This window comes from Schistocerca americana, chromosome X (assembly GCF_021461395.2).
Source record: "Schistocerca americana isolate TAMUIC-IGC-003095 chromosome X, iqSchAmer2.1, whole genome shotgun sequence".
Classification (NCBI taxonomy): Eukaryota; Metazoa; Arthropoda; class Insecta; order Orthoptera; family Acrididae; genus Schistocerca; species Schistocerca americana.
This window is the reverse complement of record NC_060130.1, coordinates 489,980,343-490,002,091: the sequence shown is the minus strand read 5'-3', so window position 1 is coordinate 490,002,091 and position 21,749 is coordinate 489,980,343. Positions and strand designations below refer to the sequence as shown.

The 21,749-nt window shown below is 44.1% G+C and overlaps 2 protein-coding genes across 2 annotated transcripts in view; one reads left to right on the top strand and one right to left on the bottom strand.

The window, feature by feature from the left end:
- The window catches only part of LOC124555524 (zinc finger protein 84-like), a 299,284-nt gene that overhangs the window by 117,980 nt on the left and 159,555 nt on the right, over positions 1 to 21,749 (bottom strand). The gene's annotated exons all lie outside the window — the stretch shown is intronic.
- Positions 1,919 to 21,749, top strand: part of LOC124555525 (protein obstructor-E-like) — a 93,499-nt gene continuing 73,668 nt past the window's right edge. The window contains exon 1 of the mRNA XM_047129479.1: positions 1,919 to 2,036. Within this exon, the coding sequence (XP_046985435.1) occupies positions 1,994 to 2,036 (43 nt within the window). The 5' untranslated portion in view covers positions 1,919 to 1,993. The remainder of the gene's footprint in view (positions 2,037 to 21,749) is intronic.

Here is a 21,749-nt window from a genome sequence, read left to right as displayed (position 1 = left end):
TGTGATGTCCTTAGGTTAGTTAGGTTTAACTAGTTCTAAGTTCTAGGGGACTAATGACCTCAGCAGTTGAGTCCCATAGTCCTCAGAACCATTTGAACCATTTTTGAACTACAATACATCCATCTTGTTTTTCCATCTATCCAGTGCTTGGTGACGCATTCCTTCAGTTCTTAGCCACATTTCTTCTACATGATCCTGCCCAGAGGCAAACGATTTGAGGTCCCCTTTGGGATATGACATGACCACCTCTTTATCCAGCAACGTGAACATGTAAATCCTTGTGATTGTTTTTGTTTCCCTTTGTATTTTAGTAATAATTGTTGCTAAAACTGTGTCATGGTCACAGATACCAGTTCCAATATGGACATTCTGAAAGAGCTCATGATATTTGTGCTATTTGTTCCAATTAGTTTTCAGAGAAAGTATTTAGATTTATTTCACATGATGTCTTGTTACGTCGACAACTTACAAAACGGCAATTATTCCAAGCGTTTGACAGATGGTTAAAATCTCCTTCAATGACGACAGTATGATTGGGGAATATGCATATTAGTGAGCCGAGAGTTTATGTAAGGTTTTGGATTACATCTGGGAATGAGTCTGATGGTCGACAGAAGACACAATTATAAATTTATGTCCACCCTTGATACTGACTCTTGAAAAACATTCACACGTGGAACTTTAATTCCTTTCTCCAGATTTTTGCACCTAATATTATCAGCTCCATTGCTCTTTTAGGGCTGTTTGAAACTCTGGAACTTTCACGTGAATGCTCCGACAGATAATCACCAAAATTCTTATCATTTCATGTCTTGGGGGGAGGGGGGGGGTGAAGGATTTCTAAGTCTTACACTACTACTCTGGGGTCTCCTACAACTAATGTTATCGGGACCAGATGGTGAGTCGCCCTAGCTAAAAACGCCTTGTGTGCATCCAACACTCAGTAAGCTACCTGGATAGCAATCCCTGATTTGTAATGCACTTCGGACCCATTTAGAGGACCTGTCAGTTTTCAACCACATGAAACTTCCTGGCAGATTGAAACTGTGTGCCCGACCGAGACTCGAGCTCGGGACCTTCGCCTTTCGCGGGCAAGTGCTCTACCATTTGAGCTATCGAAGCACGACTCACGCCCGGTCCTCACAGCTTTACTTCTGCCAGTATCCTTTTTTTCTTTTGTTACGTGTATACAATACAAGTGGAGAAGTAGAATCATAAGCAGATTTACCAAAGTCTTTATTAGCAATTTCAAACATATGATAGGTGCGATAGGCTATTACATCTCTATCATTAAAACTTTCAAGTCCAGGTACACTAGAAACTCCACTACCATCTCTCACTATGGCAACAGTAAACCAACCATTTCTATGTGAGAAAGTATCGTTTATATCCAAGCTAAAATTAAGAGAACATCCAACAAATACACAAGGTCCATCGACTAGGGCGTGGGCTGCAACACTCTTCACTGGAATGCGATTCTTCTTGTCTCCTGATGTTGTCGTTAGTTCAATGTTTTCTATATTTTTGTAAACTGTTGTACGACGACAATGAATATCCGTTTATCATCTATATTTCTTCTTGGTGTAGCAATTTTAATGGCTAGTGGTGTAGATTTAGTGTTATTAGAACTTCGCTACAAATAGTTCCTTGTTTCACTTGTGTGCAGGTAGTACGTAACTGAGCACTTAGCGTACTACAAACTATTTTTCTTGACTATATTGACGAACAGCAGCAGCTGCGGACAATAACGCGAGTGCAACCATTTATTTTGGCAACCGTGTGTGTGTGTGTGTGTGTGTGTATGTGTGTGTGTGTGTCGGTGTGCAGACGTAAGGAATGGAGGGGCATCAATTTGTGTGTGTGTGTGTGGTGGGGAGAGGGTCGGCGAGGTGAGAGGTTGGCCGGCGCTGCGTCATGTTTGCAGGTGCGCAGCAGGGGGCCGCCGTGTTAAGTAAGCGCAGCCGACCATCCGCGGCACACACGGACACCAGCCATGCTGCACGCCGCGCTCATCTGCCTCGCCTTCTGCGCCCAAGGTACTGTCTCACTTCTCGTTCTCTCTTCTAGTGTTGCTGCCCTCATTAACAAGCATATTATCTGCACATAATCTGTACAACGCAGGCCAACCCAGGGTGTGTGGCGGAGAGTACTTGGTGTAACGCTGTCACTTCCCACTTTTCCTATACCAGATGCGAGTGGTTCGTGGAAGGCACGATTGTTGATAAGCCTCCGAGTGAGCTCGAATCTCAGTAGTATGACGGTCGTGCTCTTTTGCCGAGATATACGGAGGAGGGACCATTATATCGGTTAACTCTTCTCTCACTCGTTCGACCTATACTTGAGTATTGCTCGTCAGTGTGGGATCCGTACCAGGTCGGGTTGGCAGAGGAGATAGAGAAGATCCAAAGAAGAGTGGCGCGTTTCGTCACAGGGTTATTTGGTAAGCGTGATAGCGTTACGGAGATGTTTAGCAAACTCAAGTGGCAGACTCTGCAAGAGAGGCGCTCTGCGTCGCGGTGTAGCTTGTTGTCCAGGTTTCGAGAGGGTGCGTTTCTGGATGAGGTATCGAATATATTGCTTCTCCCGAGGAGACCACGAATGTAAAATTAGAGAGATTCGAGCGCGCACGGAGGCTTTCCGGCAGTCGTTCTTCCCGCGAACCATACGCGACTGGAACAGGAGAGGGAGGCAATGACAGTGGCACGTAAAGTGCCCTCCGCCACACACCGCTGGGTGGCTTTCGGAGTATAAATGTAGATGTAGATGTAGCAGTGAACCGCTCAGAGATGTACAACGCCCCTCTGGCGTCTGCTATTGGAGCTGTATGGGCACACTGGTGACGCTTTCGCTCTTTCCAAACGAACCACTAACAAAAAGCGATGCTCTTCTCTAGATTTTCTCTACTTCTTCTATTTATCTAATCCGGTAACGGTCCCACACTGACAGCAATACTTAAGTATCGGTGGAGCGAGGGATTTGTAAGCTGCCTTTCTTCCAATTATTCTCATTCTGGCCTTTGGCTTCCCTACGATTAGCTTTATCTGATCGTTCCGCGCATGCTCCCACATCTGTAATGGGCATGACCGCTTGTAGCGACTGTTCAGTCATCGTATAATCATACGGTAACGAGTCTTTCAGACTATTTATGCTCAGTACGTTATATTGTTTAAGCTGACGGTCAACAGCCAATCTCTGCACTAAATGAAAGTCCTCTGCAGTTTGTAAAATTTTTTGGATTGCGACTTCCCTATATACAACAGCATTATTCGCGAACAGCTTTATGGAGTTTTCGACGTTACCACTAGATCATTTATACATATTGTAACAGTACTGGTCCTGTAACACTCCCTCGAGGTACGCCCGAAGATTCCCTTGAGTCCGAAGATTTATCTTCGTTACGAATAACATACTGAGCTCTATTTCGTAGGAACTCTTAAATCTAATAATAATGTTTGCCTGATATTCCGTACGCTCATATTTGGTCCATTAAACGACAGTGCCGAAGCGTATCGAACGGCGTGCAGAAGTCAAGGAACACAGCATCAGCCGAGGCGCCCGTACTAACAGCCTTCTGTGCGAGATGGATTTCACACAGTCGTTGTTTGCCGAATCAGTGTTGATCCACAGAGAGGAGATTTTAGGTCTCCAGAAAACACATAATACGCGAATATGAAAATGTTCCAAAATTCCGGACCAGGCCTATAGACGTGTGTGTCTGTTCGACGACCCTTATGGAAAGCGCATTTCTACAATCACTAAGAACGCTTCGTTCCTCCAGCGACCAACGACAGGTTTCTTCTGGAATAGTAGCAAGTTCTTTTGCATACTCTGTGTGTAATCGTATGAGTATTCTTGTCGTAAGAAGTCATGTTGCTATATCATCTAATGATGACAATTTCACTGTAATTCTTTGATGACCACTACCACTGCCCTGAAAAAGCCATCTCTTTTATCCTCTTCTTATTCATCTTTTTTCCTTCTTCTTCTTCTTCTTCTTCCGCCGCTGCTGCTATTGCTGTATGTTTTCCCACCTTACGCAGAGTTTCCGTTTTTGAGAAATTTCTTCCATTTAACCAGCTCCAGGGTGTCACCCTTTACCAATTTTTATACCTCCAAACCTCCCGAACACAATCGTTCCACTTCTTCCTGGGCCATACCGAGTGGGTGGTGAGATCGGCCTTGGCCCAGTGCACAGACAGGAGCCAAGTGCTAACTAAAGCTAGTTGAGAAAGTAGCCGCATGGAACTTCCAGGCGAAAGCGCTGACAAAAATCTTTGACTCGTTTGATATTTTAAATTTCTTTTTTGTTGAAGACGTGTTAAAAGTTCTTTATCCAAACATCTTAACAGCTTTGCGAATATTTACAACAATGCCAATGAATATAGCATCTTGTGTACGTAGTTGCAATACCTTAAAGTGATTAAAAACCATTTAAGATCGAGCGTGGATGAAAGAAAACTATGCAATTTTGTTATCTTGTCCACAGAATATGGCAAATCATTAAAAACCTGTATTCAAAGGCAAACAATTAGTTTAATTTGCTGAAATTTAATGCATGTGGAGTAAAATTATAATTAAAACACAATTCCTGGAAAGAGATATTTTCCTCTAGGGCTCATAACAAACTATTGATATTTTTTCATCCAAATGTTATAGTGAGTTCAACATTTTGAATTTTTAATCATGTAAACATTAGAAAATATCCGTCAATACTTATACAACAATTTTCAGTTCCTATGTCGTCAGCAGTCGATTACAGACCCCTGTTTCTTTCACACACTAGACGTAGTGTAAAGCGAATAAAATTTGTTCTTTGTTTTCTTTATCACACATAACATAAAATTCAGTATTCACAGCTGTCATGAAGAATTATACATAGATCTTTACTTACTGCAGTGATACAATTAATTTGCTCTGTAAAATACTCTTCATTAATATAGCTCATTTCTCGATAGGTCGGTGGTTAAGTACCACTATTACGAATAGAAATTGTGCTGTGATAGCGCCACGCAAAACAACAAGAGTTGCAAGACGCCTCCATGAAAAACACGACCACACGGTAACACCACCGCCTCCAAATTTTACTGTGGGCACTACACATGATACAGAATGACATAAGTGACACCCAATCACCTGACCACGTTTGAAGTCCGTGAGTTCCGTGGAGCGTCACATTCTGCTCTCTTATGATGTCTAATGACTGCTGAGGTCGATGATATGGAGTACTTGGCAGTAGGTGGCACCAGAATGCACCTAATATGAAAAACGTATATCTTTCGGAGTGTCCGGATACTTTTGATGACATAGTGTAGTTGCGCTATGGCCGCAAGGTCACTATGGGTCTCTTCTCGTGACCTGTTCATGCTACTAGAGTCTTCTCTACTAGACTTTTTGAACATTTCAGTAACTTTTAATCATACTTATACTTTCTCATTTCGAATTCTGCCGATCCTGGTAACTCCAGACAGCCATTTTGGAATCTTCCTTTCGCCTCTCGCATTAGTTTTTACTCTCCGCAACGTTCAACAGTAATCGTCTCCACGTGAGTGATACTAGCTTTGTTTGGCGTTGATGTATACAGATGTGGCAGGAGGAATAGTACATTTTTAGGAGGTAACAATGTACACAAATTCCAATAAAAAAACCTCTGACTTCAATGTACTTTCTTGTCGCTTTGGCAACTGCACGTCGTGCTCTTCTGAAAGAAGGAAGGAAACGAAGTGAAATGATCATATGGCATTATTGGCCGGGAGTCCCCACCCGCGATTGTTCGGTCGTCTGGTGCGAGTCTTTTTATTTGACACCACCTCGGCGACTTGCGCGTCGATGATGATGAAATGATCAACAACAACATAACACCCAGTCTCCGAGCGGCTGAAACCTCCGATCCGGCCGAGGATCGAACCTGGACCCCTGCCTGGTAGCCAGACGCGATGACTGCACAGCTGCGGAGGCGGAAGGAAGGAAGGAACGAACGAACGTAGGTTCCTGTTTAACGTCCCGTCGACAACGAAATCCTTAGAGACGAAGACAAGCTCGTATTAGAGAAGGGCGGGGAAGGAAATCGGCAGCACCGTTTCAGAGGAACCATCCCGGCATTTGCCTGGAGCGATTTAGGGAAATCGCGGAAAGAATAAGGGCAGGCAGGGACTTCAACCGTGGTACTACCGATTATGCTCTTCTGGAGTCGTCTTGGCGCTCTTTCAAATGGTTCAAATGGCTCTGAGCACTATGGGACTTAACATCTGTGGTCATCAGTCCCCTAGAACTTAGAACTACTTAAACCTAACTAACCTAAGGACATCACACACATCCATGCCCGAGGCAGGATTCGAACCTGCGACCGTAGCAGTCGCGCGGCTCCGGACTGAGCGCCTAGAAACGCTAGACCACCGCGGCCGGCTTGGCGCTCTTTCATGACGGCAGGTTATTCATAATTCGGACGATCAGTTCGTCTCTTGTGTTTACTTTTTATATCTAGACATCCCCTTTCAACAATCCCTGCAGGTAAAAATGTAAATATGTAAGGTCTGGGGATATTAGTGTCGAAGAAATGTGACCATTTCTGTCGATCTGTCTTACGGGGAATGCTAAGTTAAATTGATGTATGAGCTGACGACTAGAATGTGCGAGGACTTCGTCATTCCAGAACAAAATACCCGTTCGTGTACCCAAAGTACCACCTTACAGTAATTCTGGAAGGTAAATTTCAAGAAAGTCTAAAAATAACGAGGCCTTGTAAGACGATGTGGTAGCACAACAGGCTCAATTAACTGATTGTGTATAATAGCCCGCAACACATACCCCCGGACAGCCGAGTGTGTGAGCATGCCGCTTACGGGATTCAGGAAGACGCGCCGGCCGCAGATCGAATCCGCCCGGAGTATTAACTTCGAGGGCTGGTGTCCCGGCCAGAGTTGATGTCGATGTGATTTTAGGAGGTTTTCCACATCCGACTACAAGAATACTGGGTTGGTACCCACTTCCCGTCTCTGTTACAGGATTCGCAAACGTTTGCATGGACAGCACTAGAGGCAAGCAGTTGCGGTACACAAATTCCGTCTCAGAAGGGGGAGGGGACTGGGGGAGGGAGGGGATATGCGTGGCGACAGGAAGGGCAACCAGCCACCCGTTGTTATTAACAATGCCAGCTGCGATTATTAACGTGCCGACGCGCGTAACTGCGGGCAAAGGAAAAGAAAAAGAAGAGAAATAAGACCACACAACACATTGACATTTGAAAATATCTCCCCAAAGGTATTTCTGTTGGAGCAACGATGTGTTTACAAGTATTATTGATACCGTTGCAAGTGAATGTGGTTTCACCAATACACAGTATTAATGGGATCAGGAGATAAGCTTATCGTTTCTTGGCTAACCAGGCCCCCGAAAGTCACCCCTTCAGATTTTTGCGTGTGGGAATGGCTGAACGGCGAAGTCTACAAACACAAAGTAAACAAAGAGACGAATTGATCGTTCGTATTATGAATAGTGCTGCCGTAATAAAAAGAAAGTCAAGATGATCTCAGGAGAACCACACGTTTTGTTGCCAATAATGTTCGAAAGTTATTTGAAGACGGGGGGGGGGGGGGGGGGGGGGCATTGAACTTAATCACTTAATCAATTTCCTTTTCTTAACGCCTTATATGAGTGTTTGTTTGGGTTACAGTCAAACAGCTGTATCAATGTAGTCAATAAAAATTGGACACACGTCAAATGGAATTTTTTGATCGAATTAGTCTGTACTGCTACCTCGTAATATATTTACGGCTCCTCCTGGAACACCTTCTACTGCGAGTCTCTTTCTGTACAGTTAGATATTTCACATTTTTGGCATATTGAAATGATCTTTTGTTAGAAAGGATTGATATACAGTATACATATACTGCTTGAATAAACGTGTATGTAGACTGTCTTCTACGAAGAAACCAAACGCCGTAAAAAAAGAAAAGAACAGTTGTGCGATCTGTGGTATGTGGCGCAACATCCAACAGCATGACCTCGGATACAACTAACTTGGACGGTCATATGCTCTGTGTGGGAGAGTGTTTGCTACCTGGATGTAGAAAGCTAGTTGTCATCAAGGCCACATACTTAACTAGTCGTTAGAAGTCAAGTAGAAGACATCGGTTGAGCAAATAAATACACTGCATGGACCAGATCTGTGTTGTGTGAACATGTACCAGAAAACTAATAATTTTACACACATTACCTCAAGGCAAACGTTTAGAACGTATTGAAACATTCCTCTGCTAATGTTACACGGGGAACATGCGACAGTATGAAGCTTGATAGCGGATAAAATCGTGTTCCAGTATGAACTCACAGAGAGACTTTCGTCTTACGCAGACACGCCTCTCGACCCGACTGGAAATTTCGTTTCTGCTAGTACCTCTCTCTAAAATTACAAACTCCACACAGCCCCTAGTCCTAAGAGGTTCTGAGATGGCCTAGTCGGTAGTGCGGTGCTGCGAAAAGCAAAATTCCGCATTGGACTCCCAGCCCGGTAGACAGCTGCAATCCACAGGTGAGTAGAAGCAGTTTACGTAGTACATCACAGTTACGCTTTCTAAAGTATTGCTCGACTCAAAACCTCAAAGAACAAAATACGTCAGGTGATTTTTTGTAATTTTCTCCAGATCATCTGACTGAATGGATAATAATACTCTTACAAACAACTGGTTTCGATCGTACTTTGTAAAAAGAATGTTAAAGTGATTCTAAATAATTTAAACAATGCTGAAGTGAAAAGATACTTTAGTGACTGTGAGAAAATAAATCGCAAATAGAGTCCGACAGCGCTCAAGTTCAGATACATTCCTTTTCCTTATATAGGTGAATAACATTTAATTTTTTGTCGTAGATGACAAAGTTTATGATTACCGGTACCTCTGTCTGAGAGACAACAATATAGACACTTGTTAGTAATATTTTCCAAAACCCCTACTCATTTCGTGGCCAGAAATGGAATAACGTCAACAACTGGTCAGTGAATTGAGTTGTGGTTTTCCATATTTTTTGGTGTACATATTGATGGACTCATGAACTGGAGGAACAATGTCAACCGGCTTCTCCAGCAACATTCAACAAATTTTCGTCTTCACACTACTGCTAGTTTCATACACAAATAAATCAATAGCTTATGATAATTTCACTCTTTAATGTTTTATGTGGCATAATTTTCTAGAGTATTTCATCTCTTACAAATAAAATATTAATTGCGTAAATCGAGCACTGAGATAACATGTAGTGTTCACCAAGGCGTCTTTTAAGCATTGCATCCGCACTTTCACAGTATTTAGAATCCATCGCAATTTTCAAATTAAAGTAATGTCGACAGCTACAACAGCAGAAGAAAATATAACTCATCGTTAAAGCTGCCAGTGGTTCAGAAAGGTATTCAACACAAAACCACAAAAATCTTCGATAGTATGCGCAATTCAATAAAACTCCTACCAGATAGCAAGGTAAATTTAATTCTAAATTGAAATCGTTTTCTTTAATGCCTCTTTCTATTACGTAAACATGTTTATAATAAAAATGGTAGCATATGTAATCCAAACGACTATGACGTTTACATTTGTTGTAAAATTCAAGTATTTTTCACTAGTATCAAGAGTAATTTGAATAGAAATACGTGCAGTTCTCTTATATTTAAGCCACTATGTACTCCTCATAACCTTCTGTAAATAGGCAGCATGTATTCATACCGAGAAACGAATCGTGTATTCTTAGCCTGTAAACAGACTCCTTTTACATCATATTAACAAGAATTATGCCAGTGATTTGTGGAACACGGAATTAACTACTTAAATAAATCTATTTCATTAGAGTGTACACCCATCTGAAGAATGAACAGTTTATTCTGCGTGTGGAAATACGTCATACCTTTTGTTATTGTTGTTGTTGTTGCTGTGGTTTTCATCAGGAAAACTACTTTGGTACTGCTCTCCATGCTAGTCTACTCTAGTCTCTTAATTGCTGCATTACTACTGCGCAGCACACATTCACTTGAACTTTCTTACTATAACCAAACTTTGATTCACAATTACAGTTTTTACACCGCCCACTTCACGTCAGTCCCAAATTGATGACACCTTCACGTCTTAGGATGTGTCCTATCAACCAATACCTTCTTTTACTCAACGTGTGTCATAAATTATTTTCTCGTCAATTCGATTCAGTATACAAAATACAGTGATGACCGAAAACGTTATGATCTCTGCCGACCGCGAGTGTGAATTCCGCCTGATGGCATCTCGGGTCACGTGACGCTGGAAGAAGCCACCGCCATTGGGGAAGACGCGATTCATCCGACCAGGCAACACTGACATAAGCGACGTAGCAAAGAGCAGGTTGTTATAGGCCGGCACCTGGGATGGAGCATCTTGGAAACAGCGAAGCGCTACTGCCGAAAGCATCTAGGAGCAGGGGTTGCGGAACGACGAAACCGCGAAAAAAGGAAGGAAGATTGGGTTTAACGTCCCATCGACATGAGTGTCATTAGAGATGGAGATGAACACACGAGTAGGCGACAAGATGTTGGACGACAACGCTTCAGCACAGAACATACAAGTCGCAGACTTGGCTGCGCTGTAAAACAGGATAGGTGACGATCTATTTCAGATCAGACGACAGAGAACAATGCTTGGGTAGGCACAAGTGTTTCAGAGCGCGCCGTTCAGCGCACATCACTGACCATGGGGCTCTGCGGCAGACGAAAACCGTGGATCAACGGAACTGTGTTACCTGGTCAAATAAATCACAACTTCCCCAACGGCGGTGGCTTCTTCCAGCAACGTAACTGTACGTGTCATAAGGCCAGAAGCGCACTACAGTGGTTTGAAGAGCGTGATCGTGAACTCTCTTGCCGACCGCATATACCTGATCTCGAACCGATGGAACATATCCGGGACGCTGTTGCGCGCAGCCTCACGGGCATCAACCACCGTACCGTAAGTTAAGAAATTCCGTGACCTATTCTTAGACATTTAGTGTCACATACCTCAGGAGACCTACCAAGGACTTGTCGAATCCATGCTACACAAAATACCTACTGCACTGCGTTCCAAAAGCGGATCAAAGCTCTATTAAGCAAGTAACGTTACATGTTTGTTGAAAATGCAAGGAAAGGAAAAGAATGTGGTACATAATGAGATTTTGGGAGAATGTGAGATACAGCTTTGCTATCATGGCAGGGTCCTTGTGGAGGCTGTTAACCACTGCCATCTTCTAACACTAGATGATGTGCTACATGTTTGAGACAAGGACTTTAAATGCGAAAACCATCCTAAAAAGTAGGGCTGCTCAGCGGGCAATGGCGATATATGTGTTGGGTACTATGAGGAGATACAGGAAAACAGAAAAGTGGAACAGGGCACAGACTGAGGTGGAATACTTGTCAAACCCACTTTTAGATGATTACGATAGTGATAATGGTAATACATGGTTCAAATGGCTCTGAGCACTATAGGACTTAACATCTATGGTCATCAGTCCTCTAGAACTCAGAAATACTTAAACCTAACTAACCTAAGGACATTACACAACACCCAGCCATCACGAGGCAGAGAAAATCCCTGACCCCGCCGGGAATCGAACCCGGGAACCCGGGCGTGGGAAGCAAGAACGCTACCGCACGACCACGAGCTGTGGGCGCTAATGATAATAAAGTATATACAATATATTAATAGTAAAAGTTTTTATACATCAGTTCTTAGTACATAGCTTTACACTGAGGTGACAAAAGTCGTGGGATGGCGATACGCGCATATACGGACGGCGGTAGAATCGCGTACACAGGGTATAAAAGGGCACTGGCGGAGCTATCATTTGTACTCAGGTGATTCACGAGAAAAAGTTTCCGACGTAATTATGGCTGCACGACGGGAATTAACAGATTCTGAACGCGGAATGGTAGTTGTAGCTACACGTATGGGACAATCCATTTCAGAAATCGTTAGGGAATGCAAAATTCCGAGATCCACACTGTCAAGAGGGTGGCGAGAATACCACATTTCAGGCATTACCTCTCACCACGGACAACGTAGTGGTCGACAGCCTTCACATAACGACCGAGAGCAGCGTTTGTTAAGAGTTCTCAGTGCTAACAGACAAGCAACACTGAAATAACGGCAGAAATCCATGTGGGACGTACGTTGAACGTATCCGTTAGGATAGTGCGACGGGATTTGGCCCTAATGGGCTATGGCAGCAGGCGACCGACGCGACTGCCTTTGCTACCAGCACGACATCTCTTGCAGAGCCTCTCTTGGGCTCGTGAACATATCGGTTGGACCCTATACGACGGAAAACCGTGGTCTGGTCAGAAGAGTGGCGATTTCAGTTGGTAGGAGCTGATGACAGTGTTCGAGTGTGGCGCGGAACGCACAAAGCCATGGGCCCAAGTTATCAACAAGGCACTATGCAAACTGGTGTTGGCTCCGTAATGGTATGGGCTGTGTTTACATTGCATGGACTGGGCACTCGGATCTATTAGGCTATTTGGAGACCATCTGTAGCCATTGATGGACCTCATGTCCCCAAACAACGATGGAATTTTTATGGATGACAATGTATCGTGTCACCAGGCCACAGTGTTTCGCGATTGGTTTCAAGAACATTCCGGACAGTTCGAGCGAATGATTTGACCATCCAGATCGCCCGACGTTAATCCCATGGAACATTTCTGGGACATAATCGAGAGATCAGTTCGTGCCCAAAATCTTACGCCAGCAACACTTTCGCAGTTAGAGACGGCTATAGAGGCAGCATGACTCAATATTTCTTTTGGGAACTTCCAACGACTTGCTGAGTCCATGCCACATCGAGTTGTTGCACTGCACTGGGCAAAAGGATGTTCGACACGTTATTAGGAAGTACCCCATGACTTTTGTCACCTCTGTCTGGTATAACTTTCAGGAAGTTTCCGTTCAGAGAACCACAGCATTTGAAAAGTATTCATGCAAACATATCACTTCTTCCCACGTAAGTCTCGTGAAATGACCACAACGAGAAAACCAAAGAAATTAGTTATAAGACGGAGGTATACCATAAGTCACTCTTACCGTGCGCCATTTGCGAATGGAACAGGGAATGGGGAAAGGAACAATGTTGCCAGACGTACCCTTCGCCACAAATCGTAAGGTGACTAGCGGAGTGTATCCTGAGAACTGCAGGGTTGGGAAATATTAACATGTTGTGCACCCAGTTGACCTTGGTTTCTCGATGCTGGACAGACGGTAGATAGTGGCTTTTTCATAGCTTCGCTAGTGTAGGTAGCTGGCCTTGTCCAAGACTAACGCTTCGTCACTGTGGTGGACTGGAAAAGAGCCCATGACCGGAGGCTATAGAGGTTGTCCCGAACCTTTGGAACGAAAATCATGCAGAAATCAGAGGTTCAGAAACTGAGTATTTTGAGATGAGGAATCCATGGTCAGAAATGAGTATGTCAGGCGGTACGAGAAATGTGTGTGAGGCACATGTTTGTACACTGTAAAAAATAAATAAAAATAATAAAATAAAAAAGCTGCCTTCCGCGTTAACTTTGGTGGTGTCATCTTGAAAAATAACACATAGTACACTGCTGAGAGTTTCAAAAAACTGAATCTGATTTCATAAGCCTGAAGCTTCTACAAGAGTGAAGGTAGAAAATTTGGTAGATTTTATCTTATACACAGGACTGGAAAGTTTTCATTCTGTTTGAGATGGGTATATCTTTTACACGCATGCACAAAAGAACCTTGAGGTACCTGTTATAAGTGTGTAAATGACCAAAGTTTCCGTTTACCTTTCACAAATGTTCAATATGCCGTCCAACGGACACACAAGTGCCTAGATGACAGTGAGACTCGTTCCATACTGCTGTTGCTATGCGGCACTGCAGTTCGCGAAGTTGTTGCAAGACTTGGCAGAAAGACGGAATCTTTCATAAACGTACACAAAAATAAATAAATCACATAACGCTATAGCAGGCCATCTTGAGTGCCTGGGATGCAATGCCATACTCACGAAGAAAATAACGCGGCACGGTTGTAATTGAATTGCACTTGTTGAAACGGAGAAGGCGAAAGGCCTTTTGTTGCTGGGTTACCGCCATCATGACTCGACACAGAGTGAGAAATGAACTAGCGTGCGAGAGAGCTGTACCCACAGACAACAATATACACTGGCAATTTATGACTGACGCCGAAGTAACATTCAGTTTCGATGCATAAGTTAAAATGTGCTCTAAATTTCTGTCTTCATTTATGTGGAAGACACATATCTAAAGTAATGTAGCCCGTTTAATATCTGCGATAGCACATATAGTGATCTGCCAAAACATTATGACCACTGTCCATCACGAGATTCAATGCCACTTGGTGGAGTTACGGGCACGTGAAGCGGTAAGTATATAAGAGGAGTAGAGACGAACGGGGAGTCATTCTAGCGAAGACACGGCCCGCAACTGAGGAAATCCGCTGACATAAGCGACTTTGACTAAGGACATACCGTTATGATCCGGCGCCTGTGAACGAGCATGTCGGAAACGGCGAAGCTGGTCGTCTGTTCGCATGCCGCTGTCATGAGCATCTGTGGGACAGTGGTTGAAGGACGCTGAAGCCGTGAGTAGGCGACAACACTTCGGATGACCACACCTCATAACAGAACGCTATGGTCCGGGTCTTGTCCGCTCTATAAAGGATAATAGAGTGCGATTTGTGGCAGATTTGACAATATAGCACAATTCTGATGCAGGCCCAAGCGGTTTGGAGCACATCGTTTAGAGCACATTGTTGGATATGGGGCTCTGCAGCAGATGACGCCAACGTATCCCCACGTTGATCCAGCGTCACCGTCAGTTACGATTTGATGTTGATCAATGGAAACGTGTCGCCTAGTCGGTTTAATAAAGTTTCTTGTCATACCAAATTGGTGTTCGTGTGCGGATACGCCGTCATTTGGGCGAACGGCTGCTCGAAACATGCACCGCGACACGGGCTCTGGCCGTTGGGAACAGTATTGTGCTATGGGGGACATTTCCCTGGGCTTCCATGGGACCTGAGTAATAACCGAAGGCACCATGATAGCTGCGGACTACGTGAACATTACTGTGGACCACCTGCATCCACTTCGTGCTTCACGTCTTCCCCAACAGTGATGACATTTTCCAGCAGTTTAACTCTCTGAGTCATAAGGCCAGAATCGTGCTAAAGTGATTTGAGGAGCATGATAGAGAAATCACCCTGATATGTTGGCCATCAAATTCACCTGAGATGAACCCAATGGAACACATCTGGAACGTTGTCGGACGCCAGCTCCGAGCGCGCGAACCAGTGGTCCGTAATGTACAGAAGTTACGTGACCTGGGGTTAGACATCTGATGCCACATACCTCCGAAAACCTACCAAGTACGTGTCGCATCCATGTCGCTCACAATAGTTGCTATACTGCCTTCTAAATGTGGACCAGCACGCTGTTAAGCAGGGGTCAATATTTTGGCTCACTGCATTCTCGTGAATTTGGATGAATCTTTTTGAGGCACTCTGTTACTCGTATATTATGTGTCCACGGTAGAGTTAACGAAGGTTTACACGGTACATAACAAGCAGCCGTACAGGGACATTACTCGTTACAAAAAATTGCAGACAAGCATTTCACGTGTGAAGCACCAGGGTGTAATGCCCGGAACAAAAAAAAAATGGTTCAAATGGCTCTGAGCACTATGGGACTTAACAGCTGTGGTCATCAGTCCCCTAGAACTTAGAACTACTTAAACCTAACGACATCACACACATCCATGCCCGAGGCAGGATTCGAACCCGCGACCGTAGCAGTCGCGCGGTTCCGGACTGCGCGCCTAGAACCGCGAGACCACCGCGGCCGGCTAATGCCCGGAACACTAAAGGACTAAAGAGAGAGGAGTTTCGCCGTAGGAGGCGGCCTAATTGGAAGAAAGGAAGGAGGACAATGAGATTATCAGAAACAGAGCAAAAGCGCAGATTCTTGGAAGATGGTGATAGAATTAACCGTGTTATTTTCAAAGTAACCATTCCCGCGTTCGCCATATGTGATTTAGGACAACTATGGAGAAGTTAAATCAGGATGATGAGACGTGGAATCAAACTCTGGTCGTAGGAACTGTGTGTCCAGTTCCTTACCACTGCGCCAACTCGCTCGCTTCCTCACTGAAAAAAAAAAAAAAAAAAAAAAAAATATATGGCCGTGGATAGAAACTTAGCCGTTCGGGCCGCAGAGAGCTGGACACAGTTTGTCAAAGAATTTTTCGCACAGCAGACTTCGAGGAGACGGTGTTCGATCGTTTAGCAGAAGGTTCATCAACATGCACTAGTCAATTTAACTGTCCGCAGCTCGTGGTCTAGTGGCTAGCGTTGCTGCCGCTGGATCATGAGGTCCCGGGTTCGATTCCCGGCCGGGTTGGGGATTTTCTCTGCCTGTGGACTGGGTGTTGGTGTTGTCCTCATCAATTCATCATCATCATCTCATCATTCGTGATACTGGCTAGACTGGACTGCGTAAAAAAATTGGAGTGTGAAAAAATTAGGACTTTGTACGCTGATGACCACGCAGTTGAGGGCCCCACAAACCACACATCATCATCGTCAATTTAACTGCCCAATGCACACTTGGAGGGCTACAGTGCAAAGAGCGCTAGACAAGCAGTAGTTGCGTCCCTACCACCAACAACGTGTGTGGGGCTAAATGTAATAAAAATAAAATAAAAAGTTTATCAGGTAACTTTCGGAGAATAAAATGGCATAAACTAAGAGTTTGGAAAACGGCAAGAAATTTTAGAAAATTACAAGCTATTTTACAGTTTCTTGCCTACAGTCATGGGCTCATGTCCTGACCTGCTATGAAGATTCTAGCCAGATAATGGCGCCATTTAGTACGCTGACCGTACCTTGCGGGCAACAAATCCGACACGATTCGAGGGTGCACAGGTAGGACGGGAAAACTAAAGGAAGTAGAGTAACATAAAGGGAAAGAACCCTCGCCCCACTAAGAAAAAACTTACGAAGGAGCGACTTCCGGAACAAGGGCGGCAGACCTATGTTCTAATAGAAATGTTAAGTGAAATACTAGTAATGATGAACGCACACATTTATTTGATAACGTGTAAGTTCTGATGTCAAAATCCTGAAAGTCTGTTGCTGATATAGTCATTTGCGTAACCTAAGTACTTCTAAAATGTCTAAAATATTTCGGCGAATGCTTTTCAGATGCTCTACTTTTTTTAAACGGAATTTCTTGGAAGTTATGCTAAATTGATGTACTCACTGGCTAAACAAATTATTGTTATATTAAAATCTGTTATATATTTTATTGTTATTATTGCTGTAATTGTAGGCACCTGTGGCATGTTAAAAGTGGCGGTGATTTAGATTTGTCGGAGGGACTTTAAGAAACTTTCACTTATCTCCCCTAGATACACGCCTGCTTGTTTACTCGATAAATATTGTGTGTTTCCTACTATTATTTCCTGATCACAAAGCACTCAGTTTAGCCCCTATTCTCATAGCAGTATTTCCTCACCGATAATGACGTAATTTGCCGGTTTCTTACTGCAATTCAGGTTCCCTAAAAACCGTTTGGAATCCTCATAACGTAGGCACGACAGCTGATATCGAATGAATTCGGAGACGCGCTCCTAGGATTGTAACAGCTCGCTGTTGCCCATACGAGAATATAACAGAGGTTTTCGGGAAACTTAAAAGAAAATCTTTGGTGGAGAGGCGACGTTATGTTCGTGAAATGCCGTTGGGTAAATTTAGAGAACCAGCATTCGATAAAGACTGTGCGGCATAGTGTATCTCGCGTACAGATCATGAGGAAAAGACGAGAGCGATTATGGCTCTCACAGAGCCAGACAGTCATTGTTCCCACACAAAATAAACGAATGGAATCAGACATAAAGCTGCTGATATTGGACGAAATGCTCTCCGCGATGCACTAAACATTGTGCTTGCTGACTACACAGGTTGAGTCACTTAAGACGTAACACCCCTTTTATTCCGTGAACGGTTCGAGATGTCCAAACGAGGATATCGGCAAATGGTAGAGGAGCAAGTAATTAGATTGTATGTTTAGTTGTCTTATCTCTTGCATCAACCGACGTACTGAAGTTAGTGTGGTTTCTTCAATCGAGTATAGCACCAGAGCTCCCGATTCCAACTATCCTGCCATTCAACTTCAACACATTTCTGGGATACTTTTACGAAAAGTTTAAACTCCAGCATAAACGTTGAGTGCTACCGGCGGCCATAGCGAAGCATTGCTCCGGAAGCATTGTGCCCGCCGCCGGCCACAGCACAGCTTCGTAGCTGACGCCGTGGCCTTGCCATGAAACATCCATTACCATGCGTCCAGTCGACGTGTTAACAAGCGTTATATCACTGTACTCGTCTTCTCAAGAGATTTCAACTCCGTTAAAGCAATTACCGAGTGGTTATAATTAAACTGCAGCTACTCGCAGAGGTTCAGAGTGGGCTGTAATTATCGTATGACAGTGAAACATTGTAGTTATGCTAATGCGTTAATGCGGCGGAACCGATTGACACTGAAAAAAATTACTTCTAGTTTTGGACAACAGGTGCATATCTGGCGCTAGACACTGTTTGCATAACGGTATGATATCCAGCCGTCATTTGACAAGCCATAAAGTGAGTGAACAGTATGGCTATCGAGAAGAGATACTGTGCGCTGTTAATGGAACTGTTTTATGCGAATGATAGGAATTACAGAGCTTCATTGAAAGGGCACTGCCGACTGAAAGGTCTAAGGAGAGGACTGATGTCATTAAATTGTTTAAAGAAGGTAATAATGAGATTAGAAAATACGGGTGAGCTTGATTTGCCTCCGGTGGAAGATATTGACGAGGTTGCTGTTTCTGTAAGTGACCATGCAGCATGTGGCCCGGGTAGTGGTAGTGCTTGTGCAATGTCACAACTCCCAATTACAAGGTCAAGAGTATGGAAAGTTTTACGGTCTACTTTACACTGGTAACTGCACGAGACCCAGAGGGTGCAGGAACTGAAACCTCGTGATGCGCAGCAACGTTCTGAATTTGTTCTCCGGTTTCTGGCAGGGATCGAAGTTGATGACATGTGGCCGAGCTATATTCTATGGAGTGACGAGGCATATTTTATACCACAACTTGCAGTGAATACACAGAACTGCCGAATTTGGGGTGCTGTTAAATCACGTTTTGTTCACGAAGAGCCATTGCACTTGCCATATGTGACTGTGTGCTGTGGATTTACAAGCATCTTTATTGTTGGTCCGTTCGTCTTTGAAGCGAGTAGAACCACACTGCCTATCAGGTGTACACGTACCTGACGTCTGCACGTTATCGAGACCTCCTTGTAAAGCATGTGATTCTGCTTTGGAAGAACTTAACAGTGTAGAGACCACTGTTTTCATACAAGATGGGGCAACACATCATGTCGCTCGTCCAGTGAGAGATCTGGTTAATGCAAACTTAGACGAATGTGTTATTTCCAGAGGTTTACCACATGCGTGGCCTGTGAGATCACCTGATCTGAATCCATGTGATTTTTGGCTCTGGAGATATCTCTAAGAACCAGTTCACCAGGGACACGTTCGGTCTCTACCTGATCTGAAGGCCAGTATACAGGAACACATTGCTCAGATTCCACCGGAACTGTTGCGAGAACTATTGATTACGTCGTTTTATGGATGCAGCATCTCGTCGACGTCTCCGGTGCTCACACTGAACAAATTGTGTAAGCAGCGGTTAATAGTAAGATCGTCGTTATGCTTTTCTCACTCGTTTGACCTTTTCTGCCCATGTCGCGTTCCTAATACATTATACATGGATATATTTATGTATAACTTTCTTACATTTACAGCGCCAGATTTCCCTCTGGTGACCGAGACTGGAACTAATTTTTTCTAGGGAAAATCGGTTCCGCATTAACGCATTACAATATCTACCAGGCTTAGCTGACATACGATAATTACAGTCCACACTGAACCTCTGAGAGTAGCTATACTTAAATTACGTGTAACGACCCGGCATATCGTTCGTTTAAGAAAACCATACTTGTTTCAATATCTTGATTGATACCAGAGTTACGACAGTGAAACATGCAAAAAGTTGCGTCACGCTGCCCACTATCATTAGCAGCAAACGACGTGTCGATATAACGAACCATTCACGAAGTAAAATGGGTGTTACGTCTAACGCGACTCACTCTTCGTATGTAAGTAGACGTGGCATGAATTCTCTCTCTATTTACAAAAAATGGTTCAAATGGCTCTGAACACTATGGGACTTAACATCTGAGGTCATCAGTCCCCTAGAACGTAGAACTACTTAAACCTAACTAACCTAAGGACATCACACACAGCCATGCCCGAGGCAGGATTCGAACCTGCGACCGTAGCGGTCACGCGGTTCCAGACTGTAGCGCCTAGAACCGCTCGGTCACCCCGGCCGGCTCTCTATTTACACTGCGGCTTTCTCTTCCTTGTTGAAACCGATGACATGCTAATGAATTTCGACAGTCTCTCTGACCAAACAAGAGAGGTATTTTCCACTGCGAGAACTTTTGAGTGGTGATGAACTTTTCGTTACACAATCGGCGTGACTAGAAGGAAGCTCAGACACGGCTCATTTCTCTGTGAGTCGTGAAAGCAATGCCGTTTATCCACGGTTATCCTGGTGTAGACTGATTGGTTTTCGTAGTGAAAACTTTCTCCAAGTTCATGGTACACCAAAACCTAGCCGCACCTGTGAGTGCGTCTCATTCTTGCATAAAAATCGCGCCCGTTGGACCACACAAAACGCCTATTCAGTTTTTTGTGTTATTTGGCCCATTCAATACGTGTAGCTATTTGTACCTCTCTGAGCAATAACCTTTCGAGAGGCACGCGATTCCAAATGTCCACTGCAATCAGTTCTCCTTGCATTCGTCGCTCGGAAGCTACTGAAGATGGATTTCCATTCTCTGACAGCGTAATTTCCTGTCGGGTCTGAAACCGACTGTCATTGGCAAGACGTGACATTCTAGTCTTTTCCCTACCGGTTAGGAACTTTTTGCAACTGTTCTTATGCCGTGCTACATAACGACAGATGAAACACCACTCCTTGTAGACACGTTGGATATTCCGCGTCGATACACAAACAAATCGGACATCACACACGCCGTGTTCATATCTACGGCCAAACACGGTAGCTCCTTTCTGTGACGTCTCCAGGTCGGCCAGTCTTATTCTTCTGATTCCATACAGCCGACTGAAACATACACAGCACTTCACTGCCAAGTATTACCTTAGCTTTGGGGGACCCATGGCCAAAATATATCGGTTCTACGCCATCTACAATGCTCCAAAGAGAGCAGCGTGCTCTCTTATTGGGGGGCAGGGGGGGGGGGAGGTAGGTGACTAATATTTTGTCCGGTGATCTGATATGAGGACGTCAGTCCTGAAACACTTTATTTCCATGTTAGACATCTTCTGCGACAACTCTCATAGCACATTAACCATGAGTATGCTCAATAATGTTCATGTCTGGGGAGTTTGGTGGCCAGCGGAAGTGTTTAAACTAAAAAAAAAGAATGTTCCTGGAGCCACTTTGCAGCAATTCTGGACGTGTGGGGTGTCGTATTGTCCTGCTGGAATTGCCGAAGTCCTTCGGAATGCACAATGGACATGAATGGGTACAGGTGATCAGACAAGATTCTTACGTACGTGTCAGGTGTCAGAGTCCTATCTATACGTAT